Source organism: Tachyglossus aculeatus, chromosome 7, assembly GCF_015852505.1.
Source record: "Tachyglossus aculeatus isolate mTacAcu1 chromosome 7, mTacAcu1.pri, whole genome shotgun sequence".
NCBI classification, from domain to species: domain Eukaryota; kingdom Metazoa; phylum Chordata; class Mammalia; order Monotremata; family Tachyglossidae; genus Tachyglossus; species Tachyglossus aculeatus.
This window is the reverse complement of record NC_052072.1, coordinates 54,198,380-54,219,134: the sequence shown is the minus strand read 5'-3', so window position 1 is coordinate 54,219,134 and position 20,755 is coordinate 54,198,380. Positions and strand designations below refer to the sequence as shown.

At 46.2% G+C, this 20,755-nt stretch overlaps 1 protein-coding gene and 2 non-coding genes across 4 annotated transcripts in view; all 3 read left to right on the top strand.

The window, feature by feature from the left end:
* RAMP1 (receptor activity modifying protein 1) overlaps positions 1–4,037 on the top strand; it is a 120,487-nt gene extending 116,450 nt beyond the window's left edge. For both annotated transcript variants that reach the window (XM_038749447.1, XM_038749448.1), the window contains exon 3: positions 3,273–4,037. In XM_038749447.1, the coding sequence (XP_038605375.1) occupies positions 3,273–3,528 (256 nt within the window). In that variant the 3' untranslated portion in view covers positions 3,529–4,037. The remainder of the gene's footprint in view (positions 1–3,272) is intronic.
* A 1,023-nt stretch (positions 4,038–5,060) lies between these two features.
* On the top strand, positions 5,061–5,198 carry LOC119931094. The gene has a single exon (XR_005451957.1). It is a non-coding gene; the product is annotated as a small nucleolar RNA SNORA7 (small nucleolar RNA).
* Positions 5,199–16,623: 11,425 nt separating this feature from the next.
* LOC119931255 lies at positions 16,624–16,702 on the top strand. The gene has a single exon (XR_005452105.1). It is a non-coding gene; the product is annotated as a small nucleolar RNA SNORD60 (small nucleolar RNA).
* Positions 16,703–20,755: the final 4,053 nt, after the last annotated feature.

Here is a 20,755-nt window from a genome sequence, read left to right as displayed (position 1 = left end):
TTTTATCATCCATGGCATTTGTTGAGGACTTACTGTGAGCAGAGCACTGTGCTAAATGCTGGAAGAGTACAATACACCCAAGTTGGTAGACACATTTCCTGCTCACAATGCCAAAAATTCTATTCCTGTAATGTTAAACCCACCCCTACCAAGTCACTGCACAAATGAATATTAGGTCAGAAGCCTGCTTTTATTCTGAAACCATTTCAGCCACAGGTAGGTGAAATGCAGACTTCCTTTTAATAATTGTGATATTCGTTAATTGTTTACTATATACCAAGCACTGTACTCAGCGCTAGGGTAGGTGGAAGATAATCAGGTTAGACACAGTCCCTAGCCCATATTTCCTGATATTTAACCAGTTTAAATGTGGCCTCTGCCCTAATTGCCAGTGCTTCCAATTTTAGAAATCTGGGTGCTTTAAATGGTTGCCTTAAGTTAATTTTTTAGAGTTCATTTCAATTTATTTAAACCAAGATGGACTGTAATTTATTTATATTTATATTAACATCTGTCTTCCCCTCTAGGCTGTAAGCTCATTGTGGCAGGGAAGATGTCTGTTATATTCTCTCTCTCTCTCTCTCTCTCTCTCTCTCTCTCTCTCTCTCTCTCTCTCTCTCCCTCTCCATCCTGAAATCTTTCCTCCAAGATAGACCCTCTTTCTGATTGTTCTACAGCAGGCTAAGCTGCCTTCTACTGCTGCCTCTCTATCCACTGAATGTTACATTGTATTCTCCCAAACACTTAGCACAGTGCTCTGCACACATTAAGCATTCAGTAAATACGATTGGTTGATTGACTTCTCAGTAGTTGCCAGAATTCGGGTTTATTAATGGTGTCAGATGTTCGTATCAGGTCTCCAAACACGGACTATCAGTCCAGATTTGTTTGCTGTGTTTCTTCTGGATGTGACAGATAGCTGAGGTGATGTCTGCTGTACTTTGGGGTTGCAAGCTGCATTGTGATTTGGGGAGTTTAAATTTCAGAGTGTTCTTCAGTAGTGTTAATACTATTTATTAAGCACCATCTGTTTGTGCAGAGCACTGTATAAGCACTGGGAAAGATTATACCAGGGGGAAAAGACACAGATTCTGTCCCTTGAGGGGCTCCCAATTTATGAGGCTCACAATCTACCTAATTCGGTAAGTGTCCAGGTCTCTGGCTAAGATCTTACGAGGAAATGGAGAATGGTCAGCTCCCTCCACTTCCTCCTCCTGTGGCTTTGCCTCAATATTCCATGTTGAGGAAGAATCTGTGAAGATGACTTCACAGCATGTACCCTACTTCCTTGTATGTATACCTGCCCCTCCTCCCCACCCCTCCACAAACGTCTTCTATTTTAAAGATGATGCTTCTGACATTCAGATCCCATCCATGGGTAGGATTGTGTCTGAAAAGACTGACTCGGCATGGGCATTCCCGCAGCTTTTATTTCTGTCTCAGTACACTCATCTTCTTGAAGCCACTCCTCCAAAACGGTTACCCCATTTCTGATGAAGCCCAGGGATCCTGAGATTGCGAGCCCCTTGAGGGACAGGGACTATGACCAACCTGATGATCTTGTATCCACCCCAGCTCTCAGTACAGTTCACAACACATAGTAAGCATTTAACAAGTACCACAAAAATAATAATAATCCTTGCTGTGCTAATGACTCTTGGCTATTGTGCTGGGAAATGGAGGTTCACTGTGCCTGGTATCTCCAGACTGGGCACCTCACTGGCTTGTTAGGCCGGAAGTAGTGTTGAGGGTTGGGGGAGGGTGAGACCAATCAATCGTATTTATTGAGTACTTACTGTGTGCAGAGCACTGTACTAAGTGCTTGGGAGAGTACAACACAACAATATAGACATATTCCCTGCCCACAACAAAGTTACAGTCTTGAGGGGGAGACAGACATTGATATAAATAAATTATGGATATGTGCATAAGTACCGTGGGGCTGGGGGGTGGGGCTGAATAAAGAGAGCAAGTCAGGGTGACACAGAAGGGAGTGGGAGAAGAGGCAAGGAGGGCTTAGTTAGGGAAAGCTTCTTGTAGGAGATGTGCCTTCCATAAGGCTTTGAATTTGTGGAGATGGGAGATGGAATGGGGAATTGGGTTTGAAGAACAGATGTCCTGCCACTCACAAGCTCTGGGCCTTCTCACTCTGATCCGGGTAGGGCCAAGTCCTCTAGGGCCCCAGTCAGATCCCTCTTTTTTTTTGTATTTGCTAAATGCCAGGCATTATTCTAAGTACTGGGGTAGGTACAAGATAATCAGGTTGGACACAGTCCATGACCCACATGGGGCTCACAGTCTTAATTCCCATTTTACAGATGAGGTAACTAAGGCAGACAGAAGTGAAGCAACTTGCCCAAGGTCACCTTGCAGACAAGTGGCAGAGCTGAGATTTGAACCCAGGTCTTTCTGACTCCCAGGCCCGGGCTGTAGCCATTAGACCACACTGCTCTGCTGGTGCCCAGCAGGGTTTGTCCAGAGCTGGGCTGCTTCTCAGAGTTGCTGGCCTCCAGAAGTCCTGGCCCAAATGAACCACCCTCCTCCCTGGCCTCCCGCTGCCTCCCAGGGCTGGGGAAGGGATAGAGTGGAATCACTGATGGGAAAACGTTTGGGAAAGCTAAAACTGCCCTACGAATTCATGGTCTTTCTATTTTACTGTAGCTATCAGAGAAGCTCATGGACTTCCTCTAGCCCACACTGCCTCCCTTCTGGTTGCCTCCTCTGATTCAACCATCAAGGACTTGCCCAGCACTGATGGCGTTCAGCTCCTTGAGAAGTAGTGTGGCTTAGTGGATAGAGCACGGGCCTGGGAGTTAGAAGGTCATGGGTTCTAATCCCAGCCCTGCCACTTGTCTGCTGTGTGACCTTGAGCAAGTTATTTCACTTCTCTGTGCCTGTTATCTGTAAAATCGGGATTAAGACTGTGAGCTCCACATGGGACAGGGACTGGGGGACTGGATCCAACCTGATTTGCTTGTATTCACCCCAGCCCTTAGTACAGTGCCTAGTATATACTAAGCACTTAACAAACACCATTATTATTATTGTGGTGTGGCTGGCTCCTATTCCCCAGAGGGGCTGAGGACTTGGGGCTTTGTGCAGCAGGCCCTGGGCTTTTGAATGACCAATGAGTTGTATTTTCTGAGCACCTACCAGCTGCTGAGCAGCACTGGGGACTGCCAAGCCAGGCAGGCCGATTCACCCTCGGGTTAGGGGACCCCTGAGCTGTTGTCAGCCTCCCGGCCCCCATGAATCTGCTTCTTGTCTCACAGGAGCTACGGGGAGCTCACCAACTGCACCGCCCTGATTGCCCAGAAACTGGACTGCTACTGGCCCAGCCAGCTGGTGGACACGTTCTTCATCGCCATCCACAGAGCCTACTTCAAACACTGTGCCCTCACAGGGAGGAAGATCCAAGACCCCCCGTACCACATCCTGTGCCCCTTCATCGCGGTCCCCATCCTGGTGACCTTGCTCATGACGGCACTGGTGGCCTGGAGGAGCAAGCGGAATGAGGGGATTGTCTAGGCCCGTGGCTGGCATGGGGAAGACAGGGTCTCTGGGAGCCTGCCTCCTGGAGCTGGTCCTGCATGTGTGAGCTCATGTATGGCCCCTCGTGGGGGGTTGGGGGAGCGGGTGAGGTGAGAGAGAGGAGGACGAGGGGCTGGAGGGAGGGTCCAGCAGGCCCTCTATTGAAAACCTCCCAAATTCGGGTCGGTCCGACACTGTCGCTTGTGTTCATGATGCCCAAAGCCCCTCCCGTAAGCCAAACACTAGCAGTTGAAGAAAAAAGCACTTGCCTTGTTGGATTGATGGGAGAAATCAGAGGCAGGCAGGCCTCGGTGCTATGGTGTAGAAATATTGGAAATATAATTTATTCCTCGTGATATTTGACCCTCCAATGCTTCTCGGAGAACGTTCCTATTCTCTCCAGGCTGCTGAGGCTGGTCATTGCTTCTCATGGATAGAATGTTCTTGGGCAGGATCCTTTAAATTGGCTGTGGTTTTGGAGATTAAAGCTCTTTTCTTGGATCTGGAAATACTGGTCCTTTCTGGGGGCGAATCCTTGGAGTGATGGAAGCTCTAATGATCTGGGATGTTCCCGGCCAGCTGGGCCTCTCAAAACTCATTATGGCTAACTGCGGTCACAAATAATCCCTCAGTCATGCTGGTGAGTTGGTAATAGACAGTAAAATGGACCCATCTGCCTGCCCCTCCCCCATTCACTGGTGGCTGGCCATTGGGATGGAAAATGGCAGGGAAGGGGAAGATGCTCTGCCAGCTGATTGGAAACTCCCAGTCAAATTAGCGCATTCTGTGCATTGAGGTGAGGTCAGCAGGAACATCCCTGGGTGGTTTAGGGGTGGGTCAAGTGACCCATTCAGGGGTTGTTGCCTCCTGGGGAGGGGGAGCGGGGGGAGGTGGCCATGTTTGAAAGTGAAGATTTTGCCCTCCCCTTCCCCTTTGACCAGTGTGGCATTCTGGAAAGTCTAGCCCTATTGGTAAGTGGGATTCCAACATGGTTCCAGGTGGATGCTGGGAGGAAATGTGGAGGGGGAGGGGGATTGCCCAGGTAAAGCAGCCATCAGCTCCTTCCTCACACCCCCTCACCTTCCCCAACCCCCTCCATCCCTGGAACAGGAGCTGACCAGTCAGATAGCCAGGAGGGGCAGGGTCCTAAGGCCAGGGATCCAGGACAAATGCCCGTGGACAGGATGGGATTGGATGAGGAGGTGGAAACACACTGGAAATGCTGACCATCTACACCAAGTGAAAAGAGATGGGACAGAGGGTCTTACTCCATTTCTCTTAGAAATTTGACATCTCTTACTCCCAACATGGGCAGGAGGTCTGTCCTTCCATGGGTAAGAATTTCAAACTCTGATCCAGCTGTACAAGAAACAGCAGGGCCTAGTGGCTAGAGCATAGGCCTGGGAATCAGGAGGACCTGGCTTCTAATCCCAATTCCTCCACTTGTCTGCCGTGTGACATTGGGCAAGTCACTTCACTTCTCAGTGCCTCAGTTACTTCACCTGTAAAATGGAAATTAAGAGTATGAAATCCTCTCAGGGTCGCACCTGGAGAGTTTCCAGTACTCTACCAGTCTCGTCTATGGGAGGGAGAGTTAAGCAGAGGCATACCCATTATGTTCCTAGCTTGGGCAGTGGCTAGAGAGTGGAAGGCGATCTGCTACAAGTCAAAACTTACCCATGCTGGGCAGCAGCAGCATGGGAGAGAGTTGAGGGCGGAGACTCAAGTTTACTGCGTGGAAGGTGCCAGTGGTAAACCACTTCCATATTTTTCAGATAGAGAGCGGAGCGTTCTGGGAGAGTTGTGTCTGTGGTATCGCTATGGGTCGGAAATGACTCGATGGCATAAGACAAGAGTTTGAAGCCCTAAGAGGGACGTGGTCTGTGTCCAACCTGATTATCATGTATCTAACCCAGAGCTTAGTATAGTGCCTGGCACAAAGTAAGCGCTTAACAAATACTACATATATAACATTTTTTTTAAAAAAAGGCCGCTACTGGATCAGGCCCACAGGCTACCAAGCCCAGGGCACTAGGTTGCTTAGAGGACCCATAAATGCTGGTTGCACTCCTGGATAACCCGCCTTCAGTGTTAGGGATGCATCATCCAACACCTCTAACTTTTTCTATAATGATTCTGAGCATTTTTTTGTTTCAGACCAGGGATCTTCTCAAATTCGAAAGGAGAGTTTGCCTAATGTTTGTGGAGGCTTAAATTCGGTAAGGTGAAATGGAAAGCTTTTTAGCTGGAGGGGCTAAAGCAGGTGAGAAATTTCTGAAGGGGAATTTGTGTTTCACAAGTAACATCTCTCATAGGCATGTGTGTCTACAAAGGAGAAGAGGTTTCCGTCCATTAATTGATGGTGTCTATTGAATGCTTTCTGTGTGCAGAGCAATCAATCATATTTATTGAGTGCTTACTGTGTGCAGAGCACACCACTAAGCACTTGGGAGACTACAATATAGTGGAGTTGGTAGGCATGTTCCCTGCCCACAATGAGCTTACAGTCCACAGCTTACAGTCTAGAGCAGTGTACTACGCTTGGGAGCGTACAATGCAACAGAATTGATACATATGATCTCTGCCACCAGGAGCTTACAGTTTAGAGGGGCAGCCAGACATTATGGATATGTACGTAAGTGCCGTGGGGCTGATGGTGGGTGAATATCAAGTGTTCAAAGGATACAGAACCAAGTGCATAATGCAGAACAGATGCACAAGGGAGATGGAGTAGGAGAAATAAGGGCTTAGTGTGACCTATCCACAGTCCACCAGACTAATGCCCAGGCACCTCTAGGGTTCATCTGGCCTTGAGGTATCTGAAATTCTGGCCCCAGTGCTTAGTGTCTTTTTTAAAAAAAAAATAGCATTTGTTAAGCACTTACTGTGTACCAGGAGCTGTACTAAGTGCTGGGGTAGATACAAGCTAATCAGGTTGGACACAGTCATGTCCCACATGGGGCTCACAGTTTTCTTTCCCATTTTCCAAATGAGGTAACTGAGGGGCAGAGAAATGAAGTGACTTGCCCAAGGTCAAACAGCGGGCAAGTGGCACAGCCGGGATTAGAACTGAGGTCCTTCTGACTCCCAACTCCATGCTCTATCCACTAGCCTTCACTGCTTCCCTCCTTTCTAAATTGTTTTTGGAACAGTGCTCTCCACCCAGTTAATGCTCAATAAATACCATTGATGATTCAGTGACTATAGGAACCCTAGCAGGTTTCTGGAGTCCACCATGAGTTACAACTCCATTTTAGAATCATGGCAAGTCTTCGAACCTGCTCTTTCTTGTTCCTGACCTCACGATTGATACTCATCCCTGGGCTTTTAATATTTTTCTTCCTTTCAGCTTCGCCAAATAGGAAAGACATATGTGCAGAACTTTTGGCCCCTTGACAAGGATTCCAGGACAAGTTCAATTCATTTTTTTATGGTATTTGTTAAGCGCTTACTATGTGTCAGGCACTGTTCTAAGCGCTGGGGTAGATACAAGGTAATCAGGTTGAACACAGTCCATGTCCCACATGGGGCTCAAAGTCTTCATCCCCATTTTGCAGATGAGGTAACTGAGACACAGAGAAGTGATGTAACTTGCCCGAGGTCAACCCTGAGGGGGCAGAACCCTAACAGGCTCAGCTGACGTTCTCAGAATCTCTCAGCCCATCTGGTAGCATTGACTAACAGCTGCCATTTTGAGGGAGAAGCTACTGAAGGGCCCTAGCTGTATGGAAATAAGCTCTTTCAGTGAAGCACTATGGAATCTTTGCCTTGGTAAGTATAAAGGAAGTGAAAGGGCCCTGAATTTTATTAAGTGGCCAGTGCAATGCTGTAGTTTTGGAATGGCAAGAGCCCTACCATTATAGAGCAGGGCTTAATTCTGAAGGAATGCAGATTCAGTGTGGCAAGAGGAGGAGCTGAATACGTACCCGTCCCGGAGGTGGAGGAGGTAGTCTGCTGTTGTTTCCCCATTAACCTGGGCTTGGTTCAGGAAAGGAGGTAAGTGCCCCCAACCTTGCTAGTCAGAAATGAATCTTTCTCTGCAAGAAAGAAGTGGAGTTGCCTTTCCTCACTTTTGGGACTGGGGTACAAGTCCCTTGGTCCCACCTGAGGTCATTTCTTCTCTGACATCCCACTAGGCCCAAAAGAGCATCAGGGACCTCATAATGGGCAGGAAAAGTATCTACAAATTCTGTTATATCGCATTCTCCCAAATGCTTAGTGCAGTGCTCTGCACACAGTAAACATTCATGGCCTTGTGGTTACAGCATGGGCCTGGGTGTCAGAAGGACCTGGGTTCTAAATCTGGCTTCACCACTTGACTGCTGTGTGACCTTGGGGAAGTCACTTCACTTCTCTGGGCCTCAGTTACATCATCTGTAAAATGGGGATTAAACTGTGATCCCTTTGTGGGGTGAAGACTATCTTCAATGTAATTAGTTGGTATCTACTCCAGTGCTTAGAACAGTGCTTGACACATAGTAAGCAAGTAACAGATACCATTATTATTATTAAATAAGATTGATTGATTGATTGATTCTACACTGTAAAAGCCAACATGTTTTCTGTGGTTTTAAAAACAAGCTTGAAAATCAGTAGCTGGAAAACAGAGCAAATTCAGGAGTGGTGGTCACCACAGCACTCTTTCATGAATTGAAATAATTGTATTTGTGAAGCATTTACCATGTGTCAAGCACTGGGATAGACGTAGCCTCTCTGTGCCTCAGTTACCTCGTCTGCAAAATGGGGATTAAGTCCTACTCTCTCCTACTTGGACTGGGAGCCCCATGTAGGACAGGGATTGTGTCCAATCTTATGTTGTATCTACCCCAGTGCTTGGCACATAGTAAATGCTTAAAACATACCATTCATTTTTTTAAAAAATCGAACACATGCCCTGCTCTGCAAAAGACTCATTCTAAAGGAGAGGGATGACAGATATTGAATCCCCATTTGACTGATGAGGAAATTGAGGCACAGAGAAGTGAACTGTCTCACCTAATGTCACCCAGAAGACAAATCACAGAGCTGGGATTAGAACTCAGGTTTCCTGACTCCCCAGTCCATATTCTTTCCACACTGCTTCATTTGCTTCCATTTTGTTTTGCTTCCATCAAAGCGGTTATAATGGGGATGATAGTCTCCTCCCGACTGTTTTCAATGGGATCCAATCAGGTGTGTTTTCCTAGCCCGAGCAGGCAGTTTTGTATCCGGGTGAATAGATCAGAAAGATATATGGATCTCAATCCCACCAAGCTCTAAACCCCTTATGGAAAAGTGTGAGGTTTTATATTCCAATAAACAGGTTTGATTATCACCTAGGCACAGTTTACTAGAACTTCTTAAAATTTTCCTTCACAATAAGCAAGTCAGACATGTTGTCGATTCAGAAACACCTACCTCTTGTGAAAGGCCTGGATGAGTAATCATGATTTCTCACTATTTTCCTCAGGAGTCAGAGGCTTCTGTCTTCTCATCACACCTTTTACCAGATACAAAGGAAATACATTCAGACCGGCCACAGAGAAGTCAAGTCCCATTGGACTGAAAAATTCAGAAGCCCATTTGATTGGTGAAGAATGTAGTTCCACAACATTAATACTTAGTTTCAGGGGAGAGGATCTGAGAGGTCAACACGTAAGGCAGACTACAAATTACCTGCAAGATACTGAGAGCTGTGTTTATGTACTTGGCAGCGATGGGGTGGGGGGAAGGAAAGTCTTATGCTGTCGGGTCACTTCCTACGCATAGCGACTGGACACATTTCTCCCAGAAAGCCCCACCTCAATCTGCAGTCATTCTGGTAGTGTATCCATAGAGTTTTCTTGGTAAAAATATGGAAGTGGTTTACCATTGCCTTCTTCTGCACAGAAAATTTGAGTCTCTGCCTTCAACTCTTTCCCATGCTGCTGCTGCCCAGCACAGATGAGTTTTTACTTGTGGCAGATTGCCTTCCACTCACTAGCCACTGCCCAAGCTAAGAATGGAATGGGTATGCCTCTGCTTTACTCTGCCGAGACAGGTAGAGTATTGGAAACTCTCTAGGTGCCATCTTGTGGGAGTGGGGAGAGGTAAGGGGGAGTGGGAAAAGGGGGGCAGGTAGGAATGGGGCACCAAATCCCATTTCTGCCCCTTGTCCTTGAGAAGTCACTTAACTTCTCTGTCTCATCTACAAAATAATAATAATAATAATAGCATTTATTAAGTGCTTACTATGTGCAAAGCACTGTTCTAAGTGCTGGGGAGGTTACAAGGTGATCAGGTTGTCCCACAGGGGGCTCACAGTCTTAATCCCCACTTTACAGGTGAGGTAACTGAGGCCCAGAGAAGTTAAGTGACTTGTCCAAAGTCACACAGCTGACAATTGGCGGATCCTGGATTTGAACCCATGACTTCTGACTCCAAAGCCCGTGTTCTTTCCACTGAGCCACGCTTAGACTCTGAGCCCCATGTGGGACCTGATTATCTTGTATCCACCCCCCAGTTCTTAGTACAATGCTTGGCACATAGTAAGTGCTTAACAAATACCCCAATTATTATCATTTTTATTAAATCACCAAATCTCAGGATTTTCCTCAACTGTTTTCAGGTAGGAGAGGCAGTACTATCATTATTATTATAGTAGTAACAACTATATAGTAGTTACTACTACTACTACTACTACTAATAATAATGATAATACTGCCCCTCCTACCTGAAAACAGTAGTAACTAAAACTATTACTAATAATAGAAATAGTGGTGTTTATTAAGTGCTTGCTATGTGCCAATCACTGTACTAAGCACTAGGGTAGATACAAGATAATCAAGTTGGATGCAGTTCCTCCCACATGGTGTCCACAGTCTAAGGGGGAAGACCAAAGATTGACTCTAGACTATAAGCTCATTGTGGATAATAGGGAATATGCCTGTTTTTTGTTGTATTGTTATCTCCTAAGCATTTAGTACAGTGCTCTGCGCACAGTAAGCCCTAAATAAATACAATTAATGGTTGAATGAATGAATGAATCTCCATTTTACAGATAAGAAAACGGAAGCACACAGAAGCTAAGTGACTTACCCAAGGTCACACAGCAGGTAAGTGCTAGGGCTGGAATTAGAACCCAGGTCCCCTGACTCCCAAGTCCGTGCCCTTTCCACGAGGCCATCCTCATATTTCTGCTTTTGGGATCCCGCAGCACAGGGACTGAAGGGAAAAGGTGTTAACCACAAAGAGAGAGAGAACTCTTTCTCCCACTCCTACACAGTGCTGACTGGCCAGGAAGTTTTTGGTTATGTCAAGCAGTGGTGTGTGCATTTCCTTCCAGGTTCCCCAGGGAAACATCAGCTGTGGGCTGAAGATTCCCCCAGAGAGGGAGCCACCTCTACCGTTGCCCCCCCCCCCAACCCAATCTACTTTCGTTTGTGCTTTCAAAGCAGCTGGGGCCTCCTCAGGCTTGGGAGAACCCAAACACTTTCCAGTGAGTTTGTGTTTTCACAGATGGGAGTCACACTGTTCTCTGGACAATAGCTTCCTGCTGTTGGTAAGAGGGATCATGAGTCTAGACAGCTTTGGGCCATCAGGAGAGAGCTCTGTGTTCCAGGAAGCCTTCAGGCTTTGATGGAGCAAGAGGGCAGTCCCCTTCCAGAGCTCTTTGTCCCTTGATAGGGAAACGTTCCCATGGCCCTTGGCCTTGCAGAAATTGGGCCTGGGCTTGTGTTAGGCATTTGTTTTCCACTGTGGGAGCTCGGGTTTGTGTGAGGCGGGAATTGTCTGCCAGGATTGCTGGCTAATGGAACCCTGGGAACTCACAGGAAACTCAGAGGCTTGAGTCAGCTCAAGAAGCCATACATGACTGGAAGCGCTTACCAGCCTCTTCACCCCAACGTCGAAGGGCTTCACTGGGGGCAAGGCCTGGGATTTGCTCCTGCCCCCCAGCCTGGGGGTATGTGCTGTGAACCAGGGAGCCAATCGCTGACCACCGACCCAATGAGGGAATTGAAGTTTTGGTTGCTTCACCGGCCTGCTTGGGAATGAAGGTAAATGAGCAAGTTCATAACAAATCATTGACATCTCTTGAGGCTGTTGTGGTCTGCCTCCAGGAAAATCACTAGAGTGCTGTCCTTGGGGGTCTACAAAAGGCACCTGCTTCAAAATCCCACTTACACAGTCTGCTTCAGAGGCCCAGAGTCTGGCTCATTTATACTCCTGAGGCTTCTAAGCCTTTGAACTTCTCTGGAATAACTTGGTAACAAGTGATGAAAACCTATTTTTATGATAATTCTCTTTTAATAACACTTTCCTGTTTTATTGAATTATGTGATGTCATACCTCTTAATCCTTCCCACCTCCAGGGTTGTGAGGAGTATGATGGGGTGAGGGGAGGGAGAGGGGGGCTGCCTGCTGCCGCCCTAGATAGCTCCTCCCCCGCACCCCCCAACCTCATCTCTCCCCACTGCAGCTTGGGAAGTGTGGGCCTGAGCTCCTAAACTGTCCGCTTCATCAACTGTTTAACTGAAGTACTGTCCACAACTGAGATTCTTACTGTGGAACATTGACATGTTTATATTGTGTTTGCAGGATATTTTTTTGTTATGTTTGTCTGCCCTCCCTTATTGTGAACTCCTTGGGGACCAGAGAGCTGTGTGCTGTTTGACTTTCAGGTAATCTCCCCAGGGTTTAGTGCAGTGTTTTGCATATTGTAGGCACTTAATAAATTAGGCATAACAAGCTTGTTCTGTAATGCATCTTATATAAAAGCATGATTCCTACTTACCAGAGGAGGTTGGAGGACTGTGGAGGGGTGGGGGCTGGGCAGGGGCATGAGTTTACATTCTTTCTAAGCCCCTGGAGGAATTTGAAGCAATGCTCAGAATCTTCAGAGGGGAGGAAGACAAATGATTCCAGATCCTGTGGCTTCTATCAGAGATGGTGGAATTTTTGCCTAAAATGTGAGCGTGTGACATGGAACGTATCAGGAAGGAATAAATTACCAGGACTTTGAGTCCATGTTCTGGTCTCAACAAAGAAATTTGATCTTTACTCCCCAACCAATGGTATTTTTTGAGTGTCTTCTGTGGGTGGAGGGTGAACTAAACAATCAGAAGAGTATAACAGAAGCCAAAAGTAGGTCCCTGTCCTACTGGGGGATATAGGTGGACATTAATGGTAGACATAAATTGTGGACAACGATGGAGAGCAGGAGGAATAACAAGGATACCAAAATGTGTAAGGAAGAAATAGATGGAGAAATAGTTGAAAATATATATATATATATACACACACATGCACATGTAACTCCTCATGATGGGTATTGTGGAAGCACAGTGGCCTAGGCCTTGGATTAGCCTCTTTTCATCCAACTGTTCTCTCTGAGTTGTTTTGTTTCTAGTTGTTTTGTTTGAATGTCTCCTGACCACCTTGTTTTTGTGAACAAGAGTAACTCTGGTAATTAGAGCTCTTAGGTGTGGTAGAATACCAAGGAATGGAACGTGATGAGCCTTAAAACTTGGACTCCATTTTGTCTTTCCAAGTTGCTATTTACTTGAAGCAGGCACATCAGGTATCCTCCTCTCTCCTTTGATTCATCCTATCTAGATGTCTGTCTTATCAGGATGTTTGGTATGTCATGATCTTCAAACAGGATGAAGCCAGGCCAGGATTCCTCACCTGCTTATCAGTAGTATTTTCTCACTAGAATCCTATAATGAAGAGAACCAGGCGGAGTTGAGTAATTACCCCAAATAGAATTTACTGCTGTTTGTCTTCAGGTATATACAAAGTATTGTGCTCTTCCAGATCCTGTGAAGTTAGGATGCTGTACCAACAATATATAAGGAAACTATTGCTTGAAGTTGGTCTGGCCTTGACTAGCAAAGGAAACTCTGCCCATCAACCACCAGAGTGGTATGACTTGCCCCAGGTCACACAGCAGACAAGTGGTAGAACTGGGATTAGAACCCAGGATATTCTGAATCCCAGGTCCATGCTCTGTCCACTAGACCATGTGAGAAGAAAGCAGATAGGTAAGAAAGAGAGCATTGGCAGAGAGCCTTGAAACCAGTTACAAGGAGTTTCTGTTTGATGTGGAGCAGAAACGAGTAGCCATGGGAAGTGTTTGTAGAGATGTGCCAAATGTATCTTTAGGAAGATGATCCAGATGCAGGGTGTAATGTAGATTGAAGGGAGAGACTCGAGACAAGCACTTAATATATTGCTCAAGTGCTTAGTACAGTGCTGTACACACAGTAAGCACTCAATAAATACGATTGAATGAGGCAGGGAAGCAGCGTGCCTAGTGGAGAGAGCATGGGCCTGGGAGTCAGAAGAACCCCAGGAGTTCTAACCCCAGCTCCACCACTTGTCTGTTGTGTGACCTTGGGCAAGTCACTTAACTTCTCTGTGCCTCAGTTTCCCCATCTGTAAAATAGGGATGAAGACTGTGAGCCCCACATGGTACAGGGACTGTATCAAACCTGCATAGCTTGTATCTTCCTCACTGCTTAGTACAATGTTTGGCACATAGTAAGTGCTTAACAAATGCCATGAAAAACAAAAAAAGTCCTGTATTGCATAGAGTTTGCACTGGTCCTGACTAGTAGAGGAAACTCTGTCTGTCAACCACCGCTTTCTATTAGCACTAGTAGAAGTAAACTTGTCTCTGACATACCTGGAAGAACACAGCACAGAGTCTGTGAAGTTCTCTTCAACACTTTCCAGTGGTTGATGATGATGATAGTGATGTGCTAGGCACTGGACTATGCTCCGTTGTAGATATGAGATAGTCATATCCCACGTGGGGATCACAGGGAAGTGACTTACCCAAGGCATATAGCAGACAAGTGGTGGAGGCAGGATTAGAACCCAAGTCCTTCTGACTTTTCATTCATTCATTCATTCAATCGTGTTATTGAGTGTTTACTGTGTGCAGAGAACAGTTCGGCAACACATAGAGATGGTCCCTACCCAACAGTGGGCTCACAGTTTAGAAGGGGGAGACAGACAACAAAACAAAACATGTAGACAGGTGTCAAAATTGTCAGAACAAATAGAATTAAAGCTATATGCACATCATTAACAAAATAGAATAGAATAGTAAATATGTATAAGTGAAATAGGGTAATAAATCAGTACAAATATATACAAGTGCTGTGAGGAGGGGAATGAGGTAGGGTGGGGGGAGTGGGGGGAGGAGAGAAAAAGGGGGCTCAGTCTGGGAAGGCCTCCTGGAGGAGGTGAACTCTCAATAGGACTTCAGGCCTGTACTTTATCCACTAGGCTATGATGTTTTTTGGTATTTGTTAGGTGCTTAATATGTCAAACACTGTTCTAAATGCTGGTGTAGATACAAGTTAATCAGGCCAGATACAGTCTCTATCCCACATGGGGCTCACTACCCAAGTAGAAGGGAGAACAGATATCGAATCCCTATTTTGTAGTTGAGGAAACTGAGGCATGGAGAAGTTAAGTGACTTGCCCAATATCACACAGTAGGCAAGAAGTGGAGTTGGGATAAGAACCCAGGCCTGTGCTTTATCTACTAAGCCACACAGCTTGACATGTAGAGCTGAGTGTGGAATCCAGATCTCCTAATTCTACTGGAACAACTGCAGGACTGGCTTTTGAGCGGGAAATTGTCTAGTTCTATGAGAGGGATTAAGTGTGTTGGGGCTGAAAATGTACAGAATAAAGGAAGCTTGGGAAGGCTTGGCTAGAATTTTCTTCTGATCCTATGTCCTATGCTGGGGCTGTCTTGAAGGAATGCCAGAAGGGACAGGGTTTCTTTTTTCTCTCTTTCAGATGGTGATGAAAGAGGAACTGCTGTGAGCCGAGAATAATAATAACTGTGGCATTTGTTAAGCATTTACTGTGTGCCAAGGACCATGCTAAGTGCTGGGGTAGATAGAAGCAAATTGGGTGGGACACAGTCCCTGTCCCACATGGGGGTCGCAGTCTTAATCTCCATTTTACAGATGAGGCACAGAGAAGTTAAGTGACTTGCCCAAGGTCACCCAGCAGACAAGTGTCTGAGTTGGGATTAAAATCCAGGTCCTTCTGACTCCCAGGCATGTGCTCTATCCATTAGACCACACTGCTTCTCAAAATAAAAGACCTTCTATCAGGGTTTGTGCTGAATTTCCAATCAAGATTTGTAACATTTAGGATCTTTATGGTTGCTGTACAAATGATCTTGGCTCATTCGACCAAAGGTGTGTGCAGAGCACTGTACTAAGCACTCATATACACTTCTGGTTGCTGACTGTGGGGACATAGAAATGGCAGTACCATTGAAACAGGTCTGACTTGTGATGATGTTCGTCATTTTAGGGAACCTTAACTCCCACACCACAATTCAAAGGATTGGAACCACCCTCCCACCACTCCTGATTAAATCTTCCAAAACCCATTCTTGGGGACCAAAGCCAATGATACCTCAGATACAGTCTTTTTGGACCAACTCCACAACCTAATAATAATAATAATAATAATAATAATAATAATAATAATAACTTAACAAATACCAAAATTATTATTGTTATTACCCACTCTTCCCCACTCCACAGCACTTGTGTATATATATATATACATATTATTCTATTTATTTTGTTAATGATGTGCATAGCTCTATAATTTTATTTTGTTGGTATTGACACCTGTCTACTTGTTTTGTTTCATTGTCTGTCTCCCCCTTCTAGACTGTGAGCCCATTCTGGGATAGGGACCCTCTCTATATGGTGCCGATTTGTACTTCCCAAGTGCTTAGTACAGTGCTCTGCACACAGTAAGCACTCAATAAATATGATTTAATGAATGAACAACAATATTGGCATTTTTAAAGCACTTATTATGCTATGTGTCAAGCACTGTACTAAGTGCTGGGGTAGATACAGGATAATCAGACCAGACACAGCCCCTACCTGACATGGGGCTCACAGTCAAAGTGGGAGGGAGAAACAGGTATGGAATCCCCATTTTACAGATGAGGAAGTTGAGGCACAGAGAAAATTGTGACTTGCCAATGTCTCAGAGAAGGCAAGTGGTGGAGACAAAAGTCAAAATTCCAAAGTGCAGGCCTGCAGGTGCCTCTCTTCCTTCCCAGGGTCTTGGTTTGGAGAATGCCAAGAGCAGAGCCAGGTTCTGACACCTTGTGTGACAGCTGCATCTGCAGCCTGATTCTAGCTCTGGACTGAGGCATGAATCCCCAGTTGGTTCTTCAAACCAAGCCTGGTGGAGGGTAGGAGTAGGCCCCTTGTTTGAAGAAGTAGTGTGGTTCAGTGGATAGAGCACGGACTGGTAGTCAGAAGAACCTAAGCCCATTGTTGGGTAGGGACCGTCTCTATATGTTGCCAACTAGTACTTCCCAAGCGCTTAGTACAGTGATCTGCACACAGTAAGTGCTCAATCAATACGGTTGAATGAATGAATGAAAGGACCTGGGTTCTAGTCCTGGCTCTGCCATATGTCTGTTGTGTGACTTTAAGCAAGTCACTTCACTTCTGGACCTCAGTTGCCTCATCTGTAAAATGGGGATTAAGCTTTATGTGGGGCAGGGACTGTGTCCAACCTGATTAATTTGTATCTACCCCAGTGCTTAGAACAGTGCTTGGCACATAGTAAGCACATAATAAGTACTATTATTATTATCATTATTAAAGGGAATCACCTGTCATTCATTCATTCAATCGTATTTATTGAGTGCTTACTATGTGCAGAGCACTGTACTAAGCGCTTGGGAAGTACTAGTTGGCAACATATAGAGACGGTCCCTACGCAACAATGGGCTTAGGTCCTTCTGACTACCAGTCTGTGCTCTATCACGGATGCTATCAGAGACTAGCATCTATTCATTCAATCAATCATATTTATTGAGTACTTACTATGTGCGGAGCACTGTACTAAGTACTTGGGAGAGTACAGTATGACAATAAGCGGACACATTCCCTGCTCATAACAAGCTTACAGTCTAGTATGCATCTTCTGTCAGGAAGTCCGTGGCCTCATTGTTCAACTCAGTGGCCCCCTTTGGTACTGTGAAGTTGTTTATTTTTACGTGGAAGTGCCTAAAGGAAAAACTAGGTGGAGGGGAAGGCTCATATAAATAAAGGAAAATTCAAATCTAGTTAAAGTATTTGAAAGATGGGATTGTCTTTGAGCAAACTTTTTCCGAAGTTGTATGAATTAGCTCTCAGAACTTCACGTACCCTGGAAACCACATTTCCTGGCAAGTGAAGAAGGAAGAACCCAGCAGGATTTGGGGCTGAGTTCCTCCTCAGAGAGCACGCCCCCCACCTTTCCCCTCCCCTCACAATACTGAGCTCCCATCCAGCCAGGCTGTTTGGTGGAGCAGGGACTGGGAAAGTGGCATCCTCTGGAGCTTTAACATGTTACTGGTGTGTTCCTGGGCCCCTGTGGACTCCCCATCTGTAACATCTAGTTCTCGCTTCGGGCTGATGGAAGTCTTCTGCCCAGTCTTGAATCACAGGAGGCTAGTGAGATTCCCCGATTCAATGTTCAGCCAAATCTAGGTTTTCCAAGAAAATCCTGGGAACCGGTGGCCTCTCTGATCTCCCTAATGATAATAATAATAATAGTGGTATTTGTTAAGCACTTACTCTGTGCCAAGCATTGTACTAAGAGCTGGGGTGGATACAAGCAATCCCTGTCCCACGTGAGTCTCGCAGTCTAAATCCCCATTTTACAGATGAGGTAACTGAGGCACAGAGAAGTAAAGTGACTTGCCCAAGGTCACACAGCAGACATGTGGCAGAGCGGGGATTAGAACCCATGACTTTCTGACTCCCAGGCCTGTGCTCTATCCACTACACCATGCTGCTTCTCCAGGCTGGGCCGGTTGATTGTTTGTGGGATGGCCTCTGCCTGAAGGAGGAATTTTCAATGACCAGGATGTGTATGACTCCCCCTTCCGTGGCAGGGGTGGCTAGTACAGTCCAGTCTGTAATGTATTTATATTATTGTCTATCTTCCCCTCTATATCTGTAATTTATTTATATTAATGTCTGTCTCCCATTCTAGAATGTAAGCTCGTTGTGGGCATGGAATGCGTCTGTTTATTGTTATATCGTACTCTCCCAAGGGCTTAGTACATTGCTCTGCACACAGTAAGCTCTCAGTAATTACGAATGAATGAATAGGACAAAGCTTCCCCCGTGAGGCTTTCTGCATGAGTTCACTCTGGGGTCCAGCAGACTTGGGCAGGGCAGGGCAGGGCAGGCAAGCAGTGAATTGTTGGTGACTGATTACGAGGGAGCCTCTGTCAAACAACAGCTCCAGCACTAGTGGCGGGAGCAGTTTTCCAGGGTCTGCATCCCATCTAGATTCCTGCGCTCCAGCCCAGCCCAGCCACGGATTACCAGCCAGTGCACCCCCTTCTCCTGCTCTTCCTATCCTTCCTGAGGTAACAGACCCCCACCAGGAATTTGTTGCTCATCCCACAGCTCTGGCCATCCCCTGTGAGACCAGAAAAAGCCCCAAGCTGGGCAGCCCTGGCTTTCAGTTAACGGTCCCAGCCGGCAGCTCCATTTCCCCAGCAGGGTAGATACCAAAGCTGTGCCTGGATCCTACACCCTGTGAGCACTGAACCAGATCCACTTGGCATGAGACCTGGAGGTGGGACAGCTTCCGTTCAGCCTTGACCCTCAGCTGAGCCTCCTGTGGAGTTGGCTGTGGGGCCGCTCTTGCCATGGTCTCTCTTCTCCATCCTCTCCAGAACTGAACAACTTGGACTCGGCTCACTGCCGTATCTGGCCATTCCGGCCACCTCCTGCTTGCAAGTATGCTTTCCTTTCCCCAATAACGATTGTAATTTTAGCCACTGGCCAGTCGGGGATATGTTCCTATTTTTACCACAGCGGGCAACTATGTCCTGAACATGAGGGGATGGGGTTTACTGTCCTGGGAAAAGAGGGGGCATGGGAATGAACACACACTGCTCCACTGCAGGCCTGTGCTGGAAGCCTGAAACCATCTCTGGCTGTGTAGACCAAAATGGAAATGTGTGGACATGCATTCATTCATTCACTTATATTTATTGAGTGCTTACTGTGTGCAAAGCATTGTATTAAGCACTTGGGAGAGCACAATATAACAGTAAACAGACACATTCCCTGCCAACAATGAGCTCACAGTCTAGAGGGGGAGATGGACATTAATATACATGAATTAATATTATTAATATATATGAATGAATATTTATTCATTCATGTACACACACACACTTTCTCTCTCTCTCTCTCTCTCTCAAGTGCCATAGGCTGGGAGGGGGGATGAATGAAGGAAGCAAGTCAGAAGTCTGTTGTCAGAAACAGTGGTTGTGGGCACCAGAGCAGCTAGCAAATGCACTTCCCTTTATTCTCTCATTACTTTCTAATTTGAACAGAATGCCTGGAGTTCAGCAAGGTCAGCCTGAAAGAGCAGGTCTGGATAACAGTGATGTTGTGGTAGTGGATGGGGGTAGAAGGAGATTTTCTTTGCCAAGTTGGAAACAAATGGTTCTGTTGAGAGGAGGTTGCATGTATCCCCCATCACATACACATCCTCTGCACCTGTTCCCACTCACCTCCACCCTTTTCCCCTTTTCCAGCTGCCCTGACCACCCGCCAAGGAAAACAGACCCTGTCTGCACCTGCTCTGTTCTGGAAACTAAATGCTCTTTTTCTTGGCTGTGAACCTCTCCCCAATCAATTATATCGATGGTATTTATTAAGCACTTACTGTGTGCAAAGCACTGTACTAAGCACTTGAGAGAGCACAATGTAACAGAGTTGGTCAACATGTTCCCTGCCTACAGGGCCCAACCTGAGGGAGCCCCTCCCAGAGGCAGAACCTGCTGAAAACCACCTTTGGAATCATGGCAGCAGCATGAGGAAGGCTTGAGGCACGGAGAGAGAGAATTTGGGGAAACAGCCAAGAAAGTCTGGGAAAACAACACAAGACCAGGATTCTTGATAATATCTTACCTGCAACACTGTGACCAGGTGAATAAGGTAGATAACTAACCCATATAGGTTGTACTGTCTGTCTCCCCCTCCAGCCTGTTAGCTCCTTCTGGGAAGGGGCTGTGTCTACCAACTCTGTTGTATTGTATTCTTCAAGTGCTTGGCACAGCGCTCTGCACTTAGGTGCTCAATAAGTAGCATTGATGTTGATGATGACTGGCCCAGTTGGCCTGTTTTTTTTGTTCGTTTTAAAATTTAACCTGGGGGAGGGGGGGGGGAGGGCAGCTACCACC